At 41.2% G+C, this 21,640-nt stretch overlaps 1 protein-coding gene and 1 long non-coding RNA gene across 3 annotated transcripts in view; one reads left to right on the top strand and one right to left on the bottom strand.

Annotated features, from left to right (window-relative positions):
• Positions 1 to 4,090: 4,090 nt before the first annotated feature.
• On the bottom strand, positions 4,091 to 11,412 carry LOC133381888 (uncharacterized). Its single transcript, XR_009761744.1, has 2 exons — positions 11,094 to 11,412; positions 4,091 to 4,603 (listed from the first exon to the last, which is right to left on the bottom strand). It is a non-coding gene; the product is annotated as an uncharacterized LOC133381888 (long non-coding RNA).
• OCLN (occludin) overlaps positions 11,308 to 21,640 on the top strand; it is a 29,912-nt gene continuing 19,579 nt past the window's right edge. Inside the window, exons 1-3 of one of the 2 annotated variants that reach the window (XM_061621443.1) lie at positions 11,308 to 11,578; positions 15,387 to 15,474; positions 19,387 to 20,089. In XM_061621443.1, coding sequence (XP_061477427.1) covers positions 15,425 to 15,474; positions 19,387 to 20,089 — 753 coding nt within the window. In that variant the 5' untranslated portion in view covers positions 11,308 to 11,578; positions 15,387 to 15,424. Of the gene's footprint in view, positions 11,579 to 15,386; positions 15,475 to 16,507; positions 16,600 to 19,386; positions 20,090 to 21,640 lie in introns of those variants that run through there. The other variant, XM_061621447.1, reaches the window with a different exon arrangement.

Here is a 21,640-nt window from a genome sequence, read left to right as displayed (position 1 = left end):
TGTTGGTGTTAGCAAATCTTTTGATAGAGACCATTTTTTTAAATTGAAGCTTTTATTGTTCACTTTTCAATTTTTTAAAATAGATCACAGCCTCCAGCATTTAGAGCCATGGTGTCACTTGTATCACATTATACTTATTTTGGCATATTATGCTTACTTTATAGAATTGAAGGTATCAAAAATAAAGAAATAATAAATAATAAATAAAATAAAATTTTATTTGTTAGTCGCCCATCTGTCTGACTTAACAGACACTCTGGGCGACTTACACAATATAAAATACAATTTAAAACATATTCATACAACAGTCACCATATTAAACAACAATACATCTAAACCACCCGTTAGTAATACAACATAGTAGCCTAACCCACCCCAGAAATCCCGTAGGCCTGCCTGAATAACAAGGTCTTTAAGGCTCGACGAAAAGCCAGCAGGGAGGAGGCATGTCGAAGGTCAAAAGGAAGCAAGTTCCAGAGGGTGGGGGCCATGACCGAGAAGGCCCTCTCTCTGGTCCGCACCAGCCTAGCTGTTTTCACCGGTGGGACCGAGAGAAGGTCTTGTGAGGCCGATCTTGTTTGGTGGCATATTTGGTGATACTGGAGGCGTTCCTTCAGATAAACTGGGCCAAAACCATTTAGGGTTTTAAAGGTTAATACCAACACCTTGAATTGGGCCCGGTATACAACTGGCAACCAGTGTAGCTCCATCAACACTGGGGTGACATGATCCCGGCGACGGCTTTGCTTTATTAAGCGTGCTGCCGCATTCTGTACCAGCTGCAATTTCCGGACCGTCTTCAAGGGTAACCCCACATAGAGCACATTACAGTAGTCTAATCGAGAGGAATTCACTCATGGAAGCAGATGTATAGGAAGGTAGGGTCGCAGCCTCTGTACCAGATGAAGTTGGTACCAGGCTGCCCGACTTACTGCAGATACCTGGGGCTCAATGGACAGTTGAGAGTCCAAAATGACCCCCAGGCTGCGGACCTGGTCCTTTAGGGGCAATCTCACCCCATTAAACACCAGGTCAAAGTTTCCCAACCTTCCCTTATCCCCCACCAATAACACCTCGGTCTTGTCGGGGTTCAGCCTCAGCCTGTTCTCTCCCATCCATCCACTTACGGACTCCAGGCAATTGGACAAGGTTTCCACAGCCAACTCTGGTGAGGATTTAAACGAGAGATAGAGCTGCGTGTCATCCGCATACTGGTGACACTGCAGCCCAAAACTCCTGATGATAGCTCCCAGCGGTTTCATATAAATGTTGAATAGCATGGGGGCGAGGATAGAGCCCTGTGGCACACCACAATTAAGGGGCCAAGGGTCTGAAACCTCATCCCCCAACGCTACTCGTTGATATCTGTTGGAGAGATAGGAACGGAACCACCGTAAAACAGTGCCTCCCATTCCCAATCCCTCCAAGCGATTTAACAGGATACCGTGGTCAACGGTATCGAAAGCCGCTGAGAGATCCAGGAGGACGAGGAAAGTATGTTCTCCCCTATCCAACGCCCTCCTCATATCATCCACCAGAGTGACCAAGGCTGTTTCAGTTCCGTGTCCAGTCCTGAAGCCCGATTGGAATGGATCTAAATAATCTGCTTCCTCCAAGTGTGTCTGTAACTGTTCAGCCACCACACGCTCAATCACCTTGCCCAAGAATGGTAAATTGGAGACTGGGCGAAAGTTGTTTAAATCTTGGGGGTCCTTTAGGGGCAATTTAGGGGAAAGTATGTTCTCCCCTATCCAACGCCCTCCTCATATCATCCACCAGAGCGACCAAGGCTGTTTCAGTTCCGTGTCCAGTCCTGAAGCCCGATTGGAAAGGATCTAAATAATCTGCTTCCTCCAAGTGTGTCTGTAACTGTTTAGCCACCACACGCTCAATCACCTTGCCCAAGAATGGTAAATTGGAGACTGGGCGAAAGTTGTTTAAATCTTGGGGGTCCAAGGAGGGCTTTTTCAAAATAGGTCTTATCACTCCCTCCTTGAGGGCTAATGGCATTGCACCCTCCTCCAAGGATGCATTTGCCATTGCCCTGATCCCTTTGCCTAGTCTCTCTTTACAGCTTACAATGAGCCATGAAGGGCAAGGATCAAGCAAGCAAGTGGTTGGTTTCACAGTAGAGAGCACCTTGTCCACGTCATCAGAGAGAAGAAGCTGAAACCGATCCCAGCAGACCAGATTGCAACTGGCCGCCTCTGGACCACTACTTGTAACCACGACGTACGGAATCTTGCCCTTTAGGCGCTCGACTTTATTGGCAAAGTGTTTTACAAATGTGTCACAGGAGGCTTTTGAATGTTCCATAGGTTCCTGCGCAACTGGACTGACCAGGCTTCGGACCACTTGGAACAACCTCCTGGGACAGCACTCTGCCGACGCAATAGAGGCAGCAAAAAAATGCCTCTTTGCTGCCTTTGTTGCCCGCTGGTAGGCCGCTATTGCCGCTCTAACCAGTGTTCGATCGCCTTCAGCGCGCGACTTCCGCCATCGGCGTTCTAGTCGTCTCACCTCCTGTCTCAGACCGCGTAACCGTGGTGTGTACCAGGGTGCAGTCTGAGTTCTGTTCAGGGGAAGAGGACGTTTCGGTGCCACCCGGTCTATTGCCCTAGTGATCTCCTCATTCCACTCCATCACCAGGGTTTCGACTGGGTGTCCTTCAGTAAGCTCCAAATCACCCAGCGCATTCAGGAATCCTTTGGGCTCCATCAGGCATCTGGGGCGGACCATCCTAGTAGGTCCTTGTCCCCTGCGGAGGGTATGCGGCAGTGAGAGATCCATATTCACCAGGTAGTGATCTGACCATGACACAGGACTAGAAAAAACATTCCCCATTTTCAGATCACTTCCCTTCTCTCCCGAGACAAACACAAGGTCAATAGTATGGCCGGCTACATGGGTGGGACCTATATTACTTAGGTGCAGTTCCCATGAAGTCATGGTCTCAATGAAATCCCGAGGGGCTCCAGTGAGAGCGGCCTCAGCATGCACGTTGAAATCCCCCAAAACCAATAGATTTGGGGTAAACAACCGCACAGCCGAGACCACCTCAAGCACCTCGGTCAGGGAGTCTGCTGTGCAGCGGGGTGGGCGGTACACAAGCAGAATTCCTAATTGTCACGTTGTGTGAACAATTGTCATGTTGTGTGCTAAATATAACAGTTAAAAATTTCTATTATTTTTTGACAATTAAGTATGCATATAATTAATTCCTGCAGTGATATGCCAGTAAGATTGGATATGATTTCTGGTAAATAATTACAGCAAAATTCATTAGTCTGAAATTTTATTTATTTATATCCCACCCTTCCTCCCAGCAGGAGCCTAGGGTGGTGAATGAAATAAGTAGTTGCAAATAGAGACTGTCAAATTGGGTGAGGGGTAGTGTCCATCTCTTCTTCCAGTTTCTCTAGCCAGCTACGTTGGTGGCTCATAAAGATTTCTACCTATAGCCCTTTCCCAGTGGTTTTTTTTTGGACATAAGTCAACAAAAATAATTAAAATTTGATGTAAATAATTTTCTAAGCCAGCAGTATTGGACTGAGTCTCCTCTGGTGTTTTTGTTTGTTTGTTGTTTTGACCCATTGTGGTGGGCCCAGTGTCCTACTTCACTCTTCCCATCTAGCATTGAGAGCAACAAACCACGATCTCTTGCTTAGCCTTGCATCCAAAGTGGAGCTTATGGCTTGTTTTGCTGAAACCACAAATGGAGTAAGCTAAGAACAAACCTTTGTTTAACACTATAGTTTGTTTGGATAGTAACAAACCACAATTCCCAGTTTGATTGTAATGTGTAGCAAGGGATTGTAGTTTATTGTTAAAGATGTGAAGGCCTGAGGGGAAAAAAACCAGAAAAATGTGGGGGGAAATGGTTTTATTTATTTATTCATTTAGTAAATTTATATCCCACCCTTCTACCCAGAAGGAGCTCAGGGCGGCAAACAAAATGCTAAAAACACTCTAAAACATCTTAAAAACAACTTTAAAATCTATTAAAACAAAACATCTTTATAAACATATTAAAACAATGCTTTTAAAAGCATTAAAAAAAAGCTTTTTGCACAAAATTGGGAGGAAATCATGAAAAAAAACCCAGTATTTTATTTATAAGATTTCTTACCCACCCTTCACTACAAGATCCCAGGGTGGTTGTGGCAATAGAATATGCAATTATAACAACAGATTAAACCATTACAATTATAAAACAATTCCACGTCGAACAGAATAGTATATAGATTCAGAAAAGGAGACGGGTCCCACAAAACATGTTCCTTAGCTAAAAAATAAGGCTCCCAGAGTGACTCTCAACAATAAGACGGACGGACCCCTCCCTCAGGCTTACAATCTGAGACATGACACAAAAGGAAAGGAATTGAGAGGGAAGAGGGGGGAAAGAAAACTTGGGACACTAGTTCTTAGTTACAGAGTTTCTTACAGGGGTGAAACAAGCTCCTTGCAGCTGCTCCTTCTGTGGGTAATAGATGGGGCCAGTTAGTCTCCCCTTTGCCATGATGTTCTTCCTGGAGGGTGGAGGGAGCAGCTTCCCAATAGCCGTTGATCTCCTGACTGATGGCAGAGGCCAGAGTGTCTTGCCCTTCACAAATACATAAAGTATGAAAAACATTTTCAGCAAGAATTGACACATTCAGAAATGATAACCTCTTTCTGAGACACGTGAATTAGTCTTAATTGCCTTGTGTAACTCAGCAACCTCAGTTCATTTTGGAGGAATAAATAAATCACAATGTAGACTTGTTCAGGTTCAGCAATACACTATGACCTCTTTTGAAAAGTGAACATTAACTTTGCCAGTTTTATGAAGAATAGAAAACAGCTTGCATGTGTGCTATACATTTTTAAATCCATTTTAGAATTGTTGCAGCTGAACTGAAGTGTTAACATTGTCTGCTTTATTCCATTATCTAGAAACAGGTTTAACAATGCACCTTCAGAGCCACAGCAGTATCAAATTGTTTCACAGTAAATGCTTGCATGGAAAGATGGCAAATTCTGGAAATATAATCATGAAAGTAAAGGGACCACATGGTGACTATGCCCTGTACTGATGATATCTTTAAGAGTGAGAACTAGAAAAGCTTCTCAAATGCAAAGATGTGTCACTGAACACTAAAGTCAGGATCAGACCATGGTATTCCCGATCTCTATGTATGGATGTGAAAGTTGAACAGTGAAAAAAGCAGATAAGAGAAAAATCAACTCATTTGAAATGTGGTGTTGGAGGAGAGTGTTGCACGTACCATGGACTGCAAAAAAAGATAAATAATTGGGTGTTAGAACAAATTAAACCAGAACTATCACTAGAAGCTAAAATGATGAAATGGAGGTTATCATACTTCGGACACATAATGAGAAGACAGGATTCACTAGAAAAGACAATAACGCTGGGAAAAACAGAAAGGAGTAGAAAAAGAGGAAGACCAAATGAGATGGATTGATTCCATAAAGGAAGCCACAGACCTGAACTTACAAGATTTGAACAGGGTGGTTCATAACAGATGCTATTGGAGGTCGCTGATTCATAGGGTCACCATAAGTTGTGATTGATGAAGGCATATAACAACAAATTAAGAAAGTAATTTATAATATCTGGTAGATTCTACAATGTAATTATAGTTTTTGGACATCTAGAAAAGGCTTCTTGAACATTTAAAATCAGTAGTTTTTCTGTCTGCAATAGAATAGTTATAGCTAAACAGAGCGTAAAAGATGCCCATTATTTTGAAAGTAATGTGTTGCATAAAATGTATGGAAAGAAGAACTAAAGATTTCTGGAAAAAATGGCTCAGGCTTGTTCTTTTTTACTTTGGCAGTAAATAAAGAGCAAGTTAAACACTTACGGCAGAATTAGCATAGTGTGTAATCTTATATTTTGAAAAACAAGAATACTTGTGGTCTAATGTTCTCAGTCATGAAGATGAAACAGTACCTACAGATAATAGTCAGGTTCTATAGGTATCTGAAACTACCTTTGTACTCCCATGGGAGAATTGGACTAGTGTTGAAGAGAAGCAGCTGCCCTGCATGCCACATGGTAAAGTGCTTTTGAACCTGATAAAAACAGTTTGTGATATGGAATGGCAGGTTCTGCTTAGTCAAAGAGAAAACAGTAAAAAATTCCATGGAGCATGTGAAACCATTTGTTGTTATATGCCTTTAGTTTCTGGATTCTGGCCAATATTTTTATTAACTAGAATTGTTCTTTGAGAGCTTTTTTTTGGGGGGGGGGAATATTAGTCTGTTAGCTGATGATGCACTCTTATTTTAATATGTAAGTTGCCTTGGAGGAATTTGTATTCAGAAAGGTGATATATACAGGGCCAGATTTACATACAAGCTAAACAAGCTACAGCTTAGGGCCTCACATTACGAGCAGCCTTGTGTTAGAAAGAAAAAAAAGGTTTACAACATTGCCACTGGGAAACCATAAACATCATACAAAATGAAGATAATTTTTGGTACATACTGAATATCGTTGTGGCTCGCTTGCCGACAACAGTAAACAGTATAGAAGTTGTACACATGCAGCCTTTTGGATTCTTGCAGAAAACAGCCCACGTGTTGGTGGTGGCGTTGACTGTGCTAACCCTGTAAGTAATGCACATACTTGTTGAAGAGGGAAGGGCCTCACTCATATTATAGCTTAGGGCCACAACAAGTTTAAATCCAGCCCTGGGTATATAAATGCTTTTAAATATTGGTATATAAATGCTTTTAAATATTTGGGCAATGGCTTCATGATGTTAATTGTGTATTGTGCAAGGAAGTATTTAATGTGTTACCTTTTATTAGTATGACATAAGCAGTATCTGTTTATCAGATTGAACCTATGCTCTGCTGATTTGAAAGGAAAGAAGCTACAGGTATTTAGAACTGCTTGTATTCTAACAAACTCTGCTAAATTAAGCATGACTGTACATTCTTAATTCCACTCCATGTTACATGTACTTGAGGTTTTTATCCTGGGGGCATATTTAACATCTGTCGGAACTTAATCTCTGTGTTAACTCGCTTTTCAAAGTAATTATTTCAAAGAAGGGCACTTGGGAAAATATATGATTCAAAGCATTATGCAAGAAAGAGAAAAGGAAAGCCGAAGGAAAAGATACTTAAATAGAATGATGCAACTCTCATCATAGCTAATTTATCCACGCATAATCAGGATTTGTCATCCTCTTTTAATTTCTTGTTTTTGAGGATATGAATTATTGGATGAATGACAGAGTCCCTTAATTGCAAAATGTGCACAAGTATGTATGTATTTGTGTATGAAGTGTGCTCATTCCTAATAATATCTAGGAAATTCGTTAAACTCTGTTTTAGCACGTGCTCAGGGTAGAACAAAAGACAAAGAATTCCAAGTAGAGCTATGTTTTATTCAATATATCTCTACCAAACTCTTCCATTGAGAAGACAGCATGCTGGTACAGTTTTAGTCAAAAGTAGATGAATGTGTTGATTTCCCATTCTGTAAGAGAAAATAACTAAATAACCCATCATCCAAGTAAATTAATTTATCTTGCTATAATATCAGTCAGAGTATTTCTCAAGTTGAACATATACAATTATCTAAACTGTAGAATCATATTCGGCTGCATTTAGTTATAACACCAAACCATGGTTTAGGGCTATGTGAATTACACATGCTTCCTCCTGAACTCATGTGCCCCCTCTCTCCTCTTTTCAACCTTGCGGGGTTTTGTTGTTGTTGTTTTGCTTTTAATTAACTATGGCTTCTAAACTTGGAACTGTGGATAGCTTAAACACAAGTCAACTCCACACCATCGCTTGTTGAAACTAATCTGGTTTTTGGCATTTGCAGTGTGGGATTAAGTCCTGGGACAGCCTTTCCCAACTAGTGGGCCACCAGATGTTGTTGGACCACAATTCCCATCTTTCCTGACCATTGGCAATGCTGGCTGAGGCTGATGGGAGTTGTGGTTGAACAACACCTGGTGGCCCACTAGTTGGGAAAGGCTGGGAGCTCCCTCTCTTTTAGCCTCTGACTAGAAAAATTAGGAGGAAACTCTCTTTTTCCAGTGTTTCCAATGGAAAATTTGAAGGAATGCAGGGGGGGGGGGAAATCTCATAAATATATTTGTTAAATGAATGAATTTTTTTTAAGTGAAGATTTTACTCACTCAAAATATGCAGTTTAAAGATTTTTATATGAAAAAAATCTTCAGCATTAGAGAATTAGAATTCCTATATATATTGTATACTTAATGCACCAATTCAAGATGCATTTCTGCACTTAAATGTGAACGGCAGCTTGCTGCCTTCTGGTGACCTTTGAGATACTAGAAGCAAGATCTCTAAGCCTATTTTAGAGATACTAGAAGCAAGGATCCTGCATCTGATGTTCTTTTGACCTGGCTGCTCCCTTGAGGTTGACTTTTTCTCTCTTCAGAACAACTAACATCCTTTGCTCATCTAGCTGGGAATAACTACTAAACAGAATGGGTCTTGCTTCTGAGTATGCTTGCAGAGGAGTGCTCTGTAATTTTCATAAGTGTGCAAAATGATATGATTTTATATGCTAATTAAGTTATACAGGAGAGGGGTTGGGGGAAATCAACACAAGGCAGCAGCAGAAACTAGTGTCTTCATTTCATGCATAATCTGCAGTTCCACCCTAGTGGCACTGATGAGTAGACGTTAGTGAGCAACAGGCACCACACCAGAGACAGCTTTGGGAATGGGTCCTTTTAAAGATGAAATAAATTTGTAAAGTGTGTTTTAAAAGGCAAGTTAGGACAAGAAGCTAGAGTGAAGAAACGCTTAAAGAAGATGTGTGACTAACTTGTTCATCACACATTTGGCATAACATTCCAAGCAGCAATGATTGGCACCCTAGCAGTGAGATGTATGGGTTCCAGATATGCCTATCTGGCTCATATCTCAACACAGGGAGAGTCACCATTGCAGATCTTGTACTGGAACTGCACAAGTCAGTTTCCCATTTCTAAACCAACTGCAGAACAGAGCTTGTGACTGTCATTTTAAAAGGTGTTTTTAAATTTGTATATTTGTTTTTAATGTTTTTAATTGTTGTAAACCACCCAGAGAGCTTCGGCTATGGGGCGGTATACAAATGTAATAAATAATAATCATAAATATACATATGCATTTTAAAACAGCAAAATAAGTTTAGGTTTCATATGAGAGTAAGAGCTGCATCCAGCACTGCACGAGAGGGCATTCTGTCTGTGCAACAGGACTTCCTCTCCTCATGCACCTTCAAACTCTGCTTTGGAGAATCTCCCAACTCTCTGGAGCAGATTTTGAGATTATGAGGAGGCTGCACAGGAGTTCCAGTGTGCAAGCAAGTGGAATGGCAGTGTTTGATACACCCATAGTATTGTATATATTTAAATTTCCCCCAAAATACCCTTTCCCCAAAACCAGGAAAAAAAATATTTCCCATAGCTTTTCTGGAAATTTTACATCTCCATCTCTGACAAGAGTTGTTGTTTTTTCTGAACATGTTGCCCCTTTCTACCTGGTGGGGCTCTGACTCCCATTTCAGTGAACCCCTAGTGCCTGCTGGTATTAACATGTGCCTCTGGCTACTCTTGCTGTATGTCCTCCTTTTGGTTGCTTGGCAAAAAATCTTCCCTTCAATGGGTGAATTTTAAAGTCTTGTCAAAGGAGGCTGGGGCGGAAGAGAATTGTAGTCTAAAATATTGGGATGGCTCTACAGTCTTGACTATATAAGGCAGCTCCTTATATTCCTCTGTACATCTTCCAACTGCCTCTGAATCTCATTGTGTCTATATTTCTCTGATTCTCATGACTTCACCAGAAATTTGACATTCTAAACATTTTAGCATGTTGGGTTTGAGGCTGTATGGCAAGCCCACACCCACCACTAGTATTTGAGTGTATCTCAATGTGAAAAATAACAGTTTTTTAAAAAGGTGTTTGACAACACGTACTGAAGTGGCTGACTCCTTTGGATTTCTTTTCACCTTTGGAACTTCAGGGATATAAAAACCTCTCAAACTCTAAAGTTCTCTAAATGCATAACATCCTGTCTGAAGCTGAGATAGGAACACTTTAAATAACTGATAACTTATCTCATGGAATCACTGGATAACAATTATATACAACCATTTTCTCTCCCTATACTTTGACTCATTTAATCACACTCCCAGTTAGAATTCTCTTTTGTCAGGTTCATTTTACGGAAGGTCCATATAGAGCCATTAACAAAGACACTGGTTTGACCACTTCAGCAGTTCCTTCAACTACAGACTCTCATCTTACAGATATAAAACCACAGGCTTGGAGAGAACTCAAAAGATATCATACATATCAGCCCCCCAATCCTGTAACGGTACATAGATGGCAAACAGAAGTTCTAGGCTTTTCTCAAATGATGGTGTTTATCTAGCAATGGGTAAAAGGGATTCAACGGAAAGCAACGATAATCTCATTCTCTATTCTTGTGCATGGCTGGTGCCAGGTGGAACCAAAAAAGATTCCTGTGTTGAGTATGTGGTTGGGCTAGATGACCTCTAAGGTCGCTCTTAACTCTCAAAATTTAAGTCTGTATATCTTCAGAGACACTGCTTTATATTGTAGGGCTGAGTATAGGTGGTGATGGAGGGGTGGTGGTGGTTGAGGGCTAAGGCTGTAATCCTAACTCCATCTATCTAGAAATAAACATAATTAAACTCAGCAGGATTTACCTCTGAGGAGACATGGTTAGGATTACAGCCTAAATCCTGGCTCAGATATGAGCTCAGCCTGCTTTCCTTTAAGATCAATTTTAAAATGTTGGTTGTTTAAATGTAATTTTGCGGAAAAGAGACAATTCAGAAATGAAAAGTGTACGGACGATTATTAAACACTTGCGTGAGGGAAAGAGTACCTCTTCCCCCAGTGCGCATAGGTACGTGGTTGACTCCAAAGAAGAACACCTGGTTTCAAATGCAGCATGAAGATGCAGCAATCTTAATGAAGTTGACCATATCTGAGTCTGTGGTAAATGCCTTGAGGCATATGCCTGTCTGTTTTTTGTGGCTGAAACGGTGAGGCAAGAGCAGAGCGGAACTCTTTACCTCGAAACAGAGCCTTGTCGCTTTAAAAGCGCGCGCTCTCGCCTTGGAAGAATTGCAGGAACAACCTGTTTGTTGCCGCCGGGCGAGTTTCAGGTGAATAAGTCGCTCACGCACAAACACTGCATTCTTTTGCCATTTTGAGTAGTGCAAGGCCCCGCCCACAACTTGGGTTGGGTTGGGAAGGAGTGGGAGGGAGCTTTGCCAATGGAACTGCGCCGCGCGCGCCTCCCGCCGCGCGCCTTCCGAACAAGGCAGCAGCTCGCTCCGAGCAAGCTTGGCGGGTTTTGAGGGGGAGAGGGTTGGAAGGTCGCCTCTTTCTCCCCGCCCTTTCCCCAGGTATGCCGATAGTGCGCATGCCCCGCGCTGGCTTGGGTGCGGTGGGTGTCCGCCCTCTCGCTCTGTCTGCGGGGAGGTGGAGCTGGAGAAACAGGTGTAATTCTTGAGGAGGGAGACACAACAGGTTAGAGCTCATCGGAGGAGCGGAGGTACGTTTTCGTCTGCGGGGAGCTGGTTTTGGGAGTCTAAAAAAAAGTATAAAATGTCGATAAATGTCCCGCGCAGGTGGATATTAAGGGAGGGAGGAAGACCATCATAGTGCTTTTGCTCAGGCTAGCAGTGATTTTAGGCGGGATCTCTACTATCCCCACACTAGTTGCGTTATTCTGTGTAGTATTTCGGTTTAAGCCGCTTCAGTCCTGTTGCCTGATTTGAGATTACTGTCAGCCCGAATCGCTCTTGATGGAACGAGTTTGTTCAAACTTCTCTGTTACCTAAAGTTGGGTGTGAGTGAGCCCTGTAGGGTATGTATGCATTGTGGTGAGTGGGAAAGAAAGGAAGAAGGGAGCCATGCTTTTCTAGTTTTCCCCTTCCCCTTGAACTTGAAAGAATAACGCTTATCCTAGGTGATTTACTTCATATGACTGAGATGTAATGTTTTGTTACATTTGTCTCTTAACAGTTTTTCTGCAAATGCTCTTTGAGTCATCTTGATGTATTAATTTATTGATCTCAAACATTATACTGTTGGTGTACTGAAAAGGGTTAAGTCCATCTTTCAATACAATAGTTCTGATTTGCTTTGCTTACAGATAGATCCAGTTTAAATGGATTATTTTAATCAAGTAGGTGCTTAAGTCTTTCTGATTCTTAGGAATTCTCCTTTGTCTTTTCTTTTTTCTGTCATTTAGAAAGTAGCTTTCCTTTGAGCTGTGTTCTCTGAAAGTGGTTTATAACCCAGTGTGGTTACGAGAAACTCCTGGTTATTACAATCAGAGGATACTAAATCATCAAGAGTCTGATAGATAATTGGAACTGTTAGTATCAAATTTTTCTACACTTAATTGTAAAATCATGATATCTCTGGCCGCTAGCCTTTCTGGGGTTGAACCGTGTGACTTCTTTTTCACATGTACATCCTCAAACACCTCTTTTACAAGACTTCAGTAACCCCACTTACCTGGGAGTAAATCCCATTGAATTCACTGGGATTTGCCTCTGAGTAGACATGGTCAGGATTATTGTTCGTCTGTTGTAATTAATACAAAACAAGTTGTCTCCTGGATTCTTATTCACAATTCTTATTCACAATAGATTAAAATCCCCACTTCACGCCCTGTGGTGTTGTAGTTCTCTGCTCCAGTTCAATTTTAGCTCAGCAGTGAAAGCATCATTTTCGTGGGATGCTTTGAGGGCATGAAGGATTTCCTTGAGTGGTGTCAGTTACTTTTCTGTTCTTTCATTTCCTAAGGCTGCGATTCTCTGCACACCTATTTTGGAGTAAGCCCCTGTGGACCCAGTGGGTCTTGCTTCCAAATAAATATGTGTAAGGTTGTGTTGCAAGTTTTTCATATTAAAGGACATAATTTAAAGGGCTTTCACCACAAACTGCTTCATGTTAAGGGCTATGGGTTCTATTTGCTGAGTAGAGGGCTAAGACGCTCTAGTGAGCTGGAGGACTTCTGTAAGTGCGTCATGGAGCACTGCATGTTGTGAACAATGCACTTAGAAGGTTGGGGAAGTTTGATGTCTTGGGTAAGGGTGGATTCTGATCAGTTGACACAGTCTCCTCAAAAGTTTGGAAATTAGTTTCACAAACATAAGCATGTCGCAGAATTAAATAATAACATATGTAAGTACAGGCGAGTAGAATGGATTGAAACTGTAAGCATTATCTGTGGTATGATCAGATTAAAGGCTTCCCCCCCCTAATTTTGTGCGTTATCCTTCTTGCAAGGATATGATAAAACTGTTTTAGCTAAAAGAATGAATATACTTTAAAAGGGGTTTTCTCACTCTTACCTGTTGGTTTTCCAGTAAACGTCTGAATTACAAAATGGCAATTTAGTTCAGAATGTAGACTGCAGTTAGTTGGAATACTATAGTTGTATGTATCTATCACTTTTTCAAGTTACATAAACCCAGTAGTTGCCAGAACACACAACAGGTAGACCTGCTGCCATTACTTCATATTTTTATTTATTTGGCATGGTTAAACCAAATGTGATTTTGTATGGGCTGTACTTCCAATGACCTGGAATAGGTTTATGGTGGTTCAGAAGTCATTTCCATTTAGCTCAGTGGAGCCTTTCCCCTAGTGTATTGTTCTTCAGCTTTGGGTTCCCGCATGACATTGGACTACGTCCCATCATCCTCAGACAGCATGGTCAATGGTCAAGGAGGATGGGAGCTATAGTCCATTAACATCTGGGGACCCAAGGTTGAAGAACACTGCCTGCCCTAGCATGGTTAGCATTGTAACTTAAACCATGAAATATGGGAATCATCTTAGTATAGGTATATATTATAGCCATTATATTTTCATGTTTGCAAATGTATATTCTTGAAAAAAATGAGGGAGGGGCTTGGAGACAGTTATGAGATGGTGATTTAAAGGGAAACCTTTATATTAACAAAAATAGATGCTGTGCATTGGTCTGTCTGGCACTATTTATAGAACACAAGTGAAAGATTTGTCTACACCAGCCTCTCCTAACTTTTGGGGCCCCAGATGTTGCTAAACAACAACAGCCGCAGCCAGTATGGCCAATGGTCAGGAATGATAGGAGTTGTAGTCCAGCAACATCTGGAGACCCAAAGGCTGGTCTACACAAAGGCCATGGTGATCATATGTGCAACACTAACCAAGATGTGCGGTTTGTTTTTAAACCACAATATTGCACACAGCTTGGGAGTGCTGACAGCTTGAGTGCTTTCATTTTGCTGCTGCTCTTCTTCTAGCCAGGAGCAACAAACCACGGGGCTGGGTTTAGCATGACATCATTGTGTGTTTGGAGAGAAGCAAGCCACCAATGCAGGTTCAGACAACAGGCTAAGCCAAGGCTTGTAGTTGGTTGCAGAAAAGGGTAGCAAAATGGAAGTGCCCAAGCTGTATGCACCAGCCTGCAAATCAACACACCTGGCTTAGCATGACATGTGAACGTGGCCGTTGAACATGTATATAGATCTGCCATCTCCACTAAAATGAACAAAGTTGTTGCTGTGCGGGAGAAAGATTCATCCTTGTATCAGGGCTTCTGGTGATGTATCTTTAAAAATCTGGATTGCAGTATATTGGACAAATCTATTTTCATTACATCAAATAAATTTAATTATGATAATTTAATTATGGTAATGGAATGATGAATAAGAAAGCTTATTATGAAAATTGGTTGTGTGTCTTGTGTGCATCCTTAAGCTGCAATCCTTTTCATACATATTTAGGAGTAAGGCCCATTGAATCAAGTGACACTTACTTCCAAATAGACATACTCAGGATTGCACATAAATCTAGGTAGAACATAAAAATAGTCAATCCTATATCATAGATGTAAGACATGGGTCACCAGTGTGGCACCTGCAGATTCATATGTGCCAGCAGAGTCCTTCCCTGATGCCCACAGGGTCCTCTCCCCCTGCTGAAATTAGGCTTGAAAGGAGTATTCTGTTGTAGCCAATAGACTTGGTTGTGGTATATGTTTGGGGGGTTGTGCATGACAAGTTTCGCCAGGTTGCAAACGTGCCTGCAGGTCTAAAAAGGTTGGTGACCCCTGATAGAAAATGAGTAATTCAGTCTCTGCTGTCCACATCTACTTGGCTAAAAAGAGTTTGCAATGTTGTGTCCTGATATGCCCTGGGCTTCTACTGGGAAGAAGAGCAGGATATTAATATATATGTAAATAATGTTAATCTAGAATGTTACCATTTCACATTGGTATATAACTATTGACAATTTGCTTTTGGTTGACCTAATATACTACAGTTAGCTTATTAGTATTCTTTCTTTTCCTTTTATAGATTTGAAAATCTTAGTTAATCACTCCAGAGTTTCCACTATGTCATCCAGACCATTTGAAAGTCCTCCGCCTTATCGACCTGATGAATTGTAAATATCTATTTTTCTTTCCTTTTTGCTAGTTCATATGATTGCAGATAAGTAGTGTATACGGTTAAAGATAAGAATTCTGGCAGCTCCCAGCATTAATTGTATAAACTGTAGGTGGAGTTATATTAACATGATGGATATTTCATGACAAAACAATGCATATTTTGAAAATGAAATTATATAATGATCATATCCATAAAGCAGGTATCTTTTTACATCTGAAAGCACAACGTACTTGCTCTGTATGCGTGGGGGGCAGAGATTCCATGAGATTCAAGGGCATAAGGGGGTAGACCATCCTGCCCCTGCTGTAGATTGTACTGCCTTACAATATATAGAGCATTGTTAAAACTACTTTATATATGGTACCATGTTAAATCCACTGTGCATATGGAGAGATTTCAAAATGGTTGTGACAATATAATGGCAGGAGACAAGGGTAGCTACCTGATAGGAAACCAAATTTGCTTAGCAAGCAGTCTTGTGGATTTCATAGCAAACGAAGGTGTTAGTGAATCTGAGTCCATAGCCAAATATTTACACCTTGATCGTAAACAGAAGTAAGTTTTGTAGCTGGCTGGCTTTAGAAACACCACCACACTCTAGCTACAGAATCCATCTTCCCCTTTCACAACAAATTGTCTTATAACATCCCTCTGCTTAAAATATGGTTTATAGTTTTAAAAAACATGGAGGCGGCTGGAAAGAAAACATAATCTCTGATGTGCTCACCTCTGTAGCTCCAGTACCTTGGAATTGTGAAGTTAGATAGAAATAAATCCTGTTTTTAAATCGGTTAAAACTTATTCCCACATAATGTGCTTAGGATCAAGTTGTCATTGTTTAATAGAGTGGCAGAACTGTTAATCTTTGCTTTTCCTGTGTATTGTGACTAGTGGAGGTTAACAGCCTAGTCATTACATTATAACACCTGCACTTTTGCATGATAAAAGTGTGTATGTTTTTGGGCAGGAGCTATTTACTGAGCATACAAATATTTAATAATATAAAAATAATTGCCCTCTGTTTCCAGTCTTGCGAGCTGAGATTTTGACTTGAGGTGCATCGGCCTGTTGACAGGAGTGTCACACTGAAAATGACTGGCAAAAGTACTGTTTAACAGAGGTACCTTTTGGCAAAGATGGCTGGCGCTATGGCGGATGGATGCTCCCCCTGTACAATTATGATAGCTGTGTCAGCCTTCCCTAACCCGGAGAAGGTTGACTGTTGGCTGTGTCTGATGGGGTTCCAAAACATCTGGAGGGCACAAGGTTGGGCAAAGGTGATCTATGAAGTTGCTGTGTAGGTTCTAGGTTTTCTTGCCCATGAGGGAGTGACCAAGGGAGATGATCTTGAAGGATACTCTGAATCCCATGAAACTGGTTCCATATTAGTGAGCAACATGAGGCTGGAAAATGTACACGATGGTCCACTGCTGCTAGAGAGTTTGGTGATGCACTGCTTAAGGCAGAGCAATGATGACACTAAACAAGTTAACCATTGTCTATCCTGTGATGACATTCCTATGGACAGCGGGGCCACCAATCCATTGTCCACGAGTGCCCCCAGTAGGTAGCCCAGAATCTGAGCTTTCATTTTTGTAAAAAACAAAGCAAATCTCTAGCCCTCCTACAAAGAAAGTTATGAAGCAAATGTGCAGGTATCCTTCTAATGTACAATTTATGTGAAATGAGCCAGCCTGTCTGTGTTTTTAGCCAATGAGTGAAGCCAGAGTTGTGACTGAAAAGTGAGTTGTTTGGACACCAGGCAATAGGGATCAATGGGGTCCTATACAGCTGCTGTTTGCCCTCTCTTTTAATGCACTTTTTATGCTTTTAAGAGGTGGGCAAGGTGGCTGAAATGAGCCTTAGGTCCACTTTGTCACAAAATACAAAACACATGCCATGTCAATTATAAAATTATCTTCTTGTGTTTTAGAGGTTGCTCTCCCTTTTAAAATACATGGAAGTACGAGAGTTCTGTTCATGTATTTAAAAAGGAATAGTATTGTTTTCCATTTTGTTTTAGGGGAGGAATATCTCTCTTGTATGTATGCACACACTCACAAACATATATACACACATGTATATAAACACGCATATACACAATAGTGCTTTCTTGTGCACGTAAATACATTTACTACATGATATTACATCATATTTAATAAATCCAGCTAACCTAAGAGGTTTTCATGCATCCTCACCTGTGATAATAAAGGTGGACACTTTTTCTTTCCCTTTCCCTCAACCACATTTGCGGTCTTGTGACGGGCAGATAAGGGCCACTTTTCATATTTCGCTTTTTGTTGGCAGGTAATCAGATGTAAAGTTGGAGGTCAACAAATCCATGCATGCCATGGTGAGGGCTCACTTCCCCTCTGCGAGCACCTGTTCATTGAACTGTGTGCTCTTGCCACCTCCTCTCTCTCCCCAGCACCGGTCAGCGCTGAACAAACAATCTTCTCACTTATTACTTATTTATTAAATTATTAAACTTATTAAATCCTGAAGGACCCTAGGGTGACAAAACACAACAATAACATAATACAACTAAAACTTCTAAAAACAGTTAAAACTTTTGTTAAAACAAGCAAACTTCCCAGCACTAAATAGTACTTGGTACAGGTGCTGCTGCTTCCCTCCAGCCCACACCAATAATAGTGAGATGGTGAGTGTCTACAGATATGTTCTGTGGAATACACAGCGGTGGCAGCTCAAGTACCAAATACTTCTTAAAGTTAAGAAGTGTGCTGGAGAAGGAAGAAGAAACTTGATGCTAAGGCAGAAGTGGGGAACAATATTGACAGATGGGTTGTCTTGCCCATCTGTCATAATCCCTTGCACAAGAGGCATTGCCAGCCCTATGCTTTGAAAGCATCTCTCCACTTTTCCTTTTCACCCCTGATGTTGGAGGTAGAAAGGGGAAGTGCAGGGATCCTTGCTGTGTTCTTTCTGTTAATCCCCGAAATGTGCCACTTGGGAAGCAGCACTGGAAGGGAGAAGTGGTGTTCCCTCCTTGAGCAAGGCATGCTCCTACTAGCCATCAGCTGTGGCAGTTTGTAGTACACCTTACTTCAGCAAAGGAATAGAGAGCTCACTTTACATTCCCAGTTGTGCCTTTTAAAGCCCTGCCCTTACATGCCCCACACCTGATACCATGTTACGACATCAGATGTAGGATAGGGAGGCAGGCTTGGCTTCCCTAAAATGCCTTCACAGTTAAGGCCTAGGAGGCCTGATGAGCTACATCTGACACACAGGCCAGAGGTTCCCCACTCCTGTTCTAAAAGGTGGCTGAAATGAAAGCTTAGAGTTGGGTGGATGGAGGGGAGCAGAAGGTGCAGTTGGGAGCCCATTACCCAACTCTAATCTCAGAAGGAGGGCAGGGGATCAACTGAATGGCATTGTGCCTCATGGAAGTACTTCATCTCATCCTGCTCCCTTTTCAACACTTAGGAAGGGCTCAGTGTACAAGGAGGCACCATTGCTGTTTACACACAGCCCTCAGCTCCAGTCATTTCTGGTAAGCCAGGCTGCTGCAGCAGCTTATGGCTGCATACAACTTAGTAAGGTTTTGGGAAGTGGATCAGATTCTCCCCCCCCCCCCAAGGTCCTTCTAAACTTGCAGCTGGAATAGGAGATGGATACCAACCTTGGGCAGGTTCTTGCTTCCTACAATTGAGTAATTTGGATTGCCTACCAAGGCCAGCTGAATATTGTGAAATGCTGTACAGACTACATACATATCATATTGTGTATTTCAAACATGGCAGATTATGTATGTATATTATTTAAAAGGTTAGTGATTTGATTGTTTTTTAAAGGGATCAAGGGGAATTACCTTGACATTTCTTACTTATCCTCTAGAAAAGGTTAAAAGTTGTTTGTAACAGGCTTTTTTTTGTCTTCATAGCAAACCTTCGCATTATGCTCCAAGCAATAATACATATGGTGGTGAATTCCATTCTCAGCCAATGTTCTCTCAGCCTGCATATTCCTACTATCCAGAAGATGAAGTTCAACACTTCTACAAATGGTCCTCCCCTCCAGGAATAATCAAGATCATGTCAGTTCTCATAATAGTGATGTGCATTGGCATTTTTGCTTGTGTTGCATCCACATTGTCTTGGGACATGGAGGCATATGGCGGTACTCTGGGAGGTGGTCTGGGATACCCTTCCTATGGAGGAACAGGTTTTGGAGGCAGCTATGGTTACGGCTATGGTAGCTTTGGAAGTGCTTATGGCTATGGAGGTGCCTATGGCCTTGGAGGAAATTATATTGACCCACGAGCAGCAAAAGGCTTCATACTGGCAATGGCAGCTTTTTGCTTTATTGCTGGATTGGTGGTTTTTGTAACGAACGTTACCAAGACTGGTATGTCCAGGACAAGGAGGTATTACCTCCTTCTAATCATAGGAAGTGCTATCTTTCTCTTCTTTGTGTTCATTGCGACCATAGTATATGTACTGGCAGTAAACCCAATGGCACAAGCTTCTGGATCGATGTTTTACAATCAGATTAATGTGTTGTGCAGCCCATATTACTCAGCTACAAACACTGGAATCCTCTGGAATCAGTACTTATATCACTACTGTGTGGTGGAACCTCAGGAGGTATGTAAATGCATTGTATAATTCCAAATGCAAAATACTAGTTTTATTTGAACCTTGAATCAAAGGGTCTGTTAAATAACCACACTGTAACTAGTTCTGTAACCAATAACTAGTTTTGATTAGCTTATACTAGTCAGTGGATATTTGGTTGCCCTTCAGCAGCTTTTGCAACAATGTGATTGCTCTGTTTTTACTGTGGAGAAAATGGGAGAGGTGGATTACTCTAGATTACTGTTCTTCAACCTTGGGCCCTCAGCTGTTGTTGGAGTACAACTTCCCTCATCCTTGTCCAATAGCTAAGCTGGTTGGGGTTGATGGGAGTTGTAGTCTTACAACATCTGGGGACCCAAATTTGAAGAACACTGCTCTAGATAATCTAAATCAGCCTTTCTCAATCTTTGGGTCCCCGGATGTTGCTGGACTATAGTTCCCATAATTCCTCATCATTGGCCATGCTGGGTGGGGCTGATGGGAGTTATATTCCAGCAATATCTGGAGACCCAAAGGTTGGGAAAGGCTGATCTAAATGATGAATTTGAAGCTCAGACTTAAAATGAGTGGGTCATGTATAATTCAGGGTTCCGACATGATGGCTTGACTGCATTTATTTACTGGAGTCAAATTGCTAAATCTTCAGTTCAAATCTGCTAGGAAGCAGCTGGAGCCAACAAACCCTGCTAATCATTTTAGCTGTTCTTTTTGTGGGTTTATCTGTGTTAGTACTTTATCAAATAATGTGTGTAAGCTGTCTTGGGCCATTATGTTCATGGACAACAACCCAGCTCTGTAGACAGGTTGAATGGTCTTGGGCAAGTTTGAATTCTCCATTTATTTATTTTTGAAAAAGAACATGAATGGTTCACCTGCTAGGATTTTTGCAAGATTGAGAGAGGATTTATAAAAATCTTTTGGGAAAAGGTATGGTAAGGGCCATTGGCCCACCATACTGTTTGCTCCTTGTTTCTTCAAACAAGAAACCTGTTCCTGAGTACACAAAAATAGCATATTTTAAAAAAACACTACTTGCACATACAAATTGTGGCAGTAAAACACATGCAAGTGAGGATATATACTTCTGAGCCAATGAAATTGCGTTAGGACACTTTATTTTTAAGCACAGAGTTTGCCTAATTGAACTAAGGATTTTAAAAACACTGCTAGTTATTAGAAACGTATCTCTGTAAGTCAGCCTTTAACATTATTCTTTTCTTACCCTTGCTAAAGCCTGAGTTTCTGGAAATAGAGGTTATCAGTTTTGAGGACTTACCTAACTTATCTAAATAGGTATTAAAAATTTCTACCTGCATTGAGATCCTGATTAATTTATAATGCAATTTACAGACCAAGCACTATCAAAATCAATATTTGCAACAATCTTGTGAGTCATACCACTATTTTAACAATTCTTCTAACTACAGTTAATTAACCATGGCTAAAAGAGTAAGTTGTGTAAGACCACTGTGGCTAAAGTAAATGTTTGAACACTGATCTCCCAAACCCTTCAGTGATTCCACCCCATTGTTCACTTTAGTTTGAAAAGGATAGGCCTTC

The sequence above is a fragment of the Rhineura floridana genome, chromosome 1, assembly GCF_030035675.1.
Source record: "Rhineura floridana isolate rRhiFlo1 chromosome 1, rRhiFlo1.hap2, whole genome shotgun sequence".
NCBI classification, from domain to species: Eukaryota; Metazoa; Chordata; class Lepidosauria; order Squamata; family Rhineuridae; genus Rhineura; species Rhineura floridana.
This window is presented reverse-complemented; position numbering and strand designations above follow the sequence as displayed.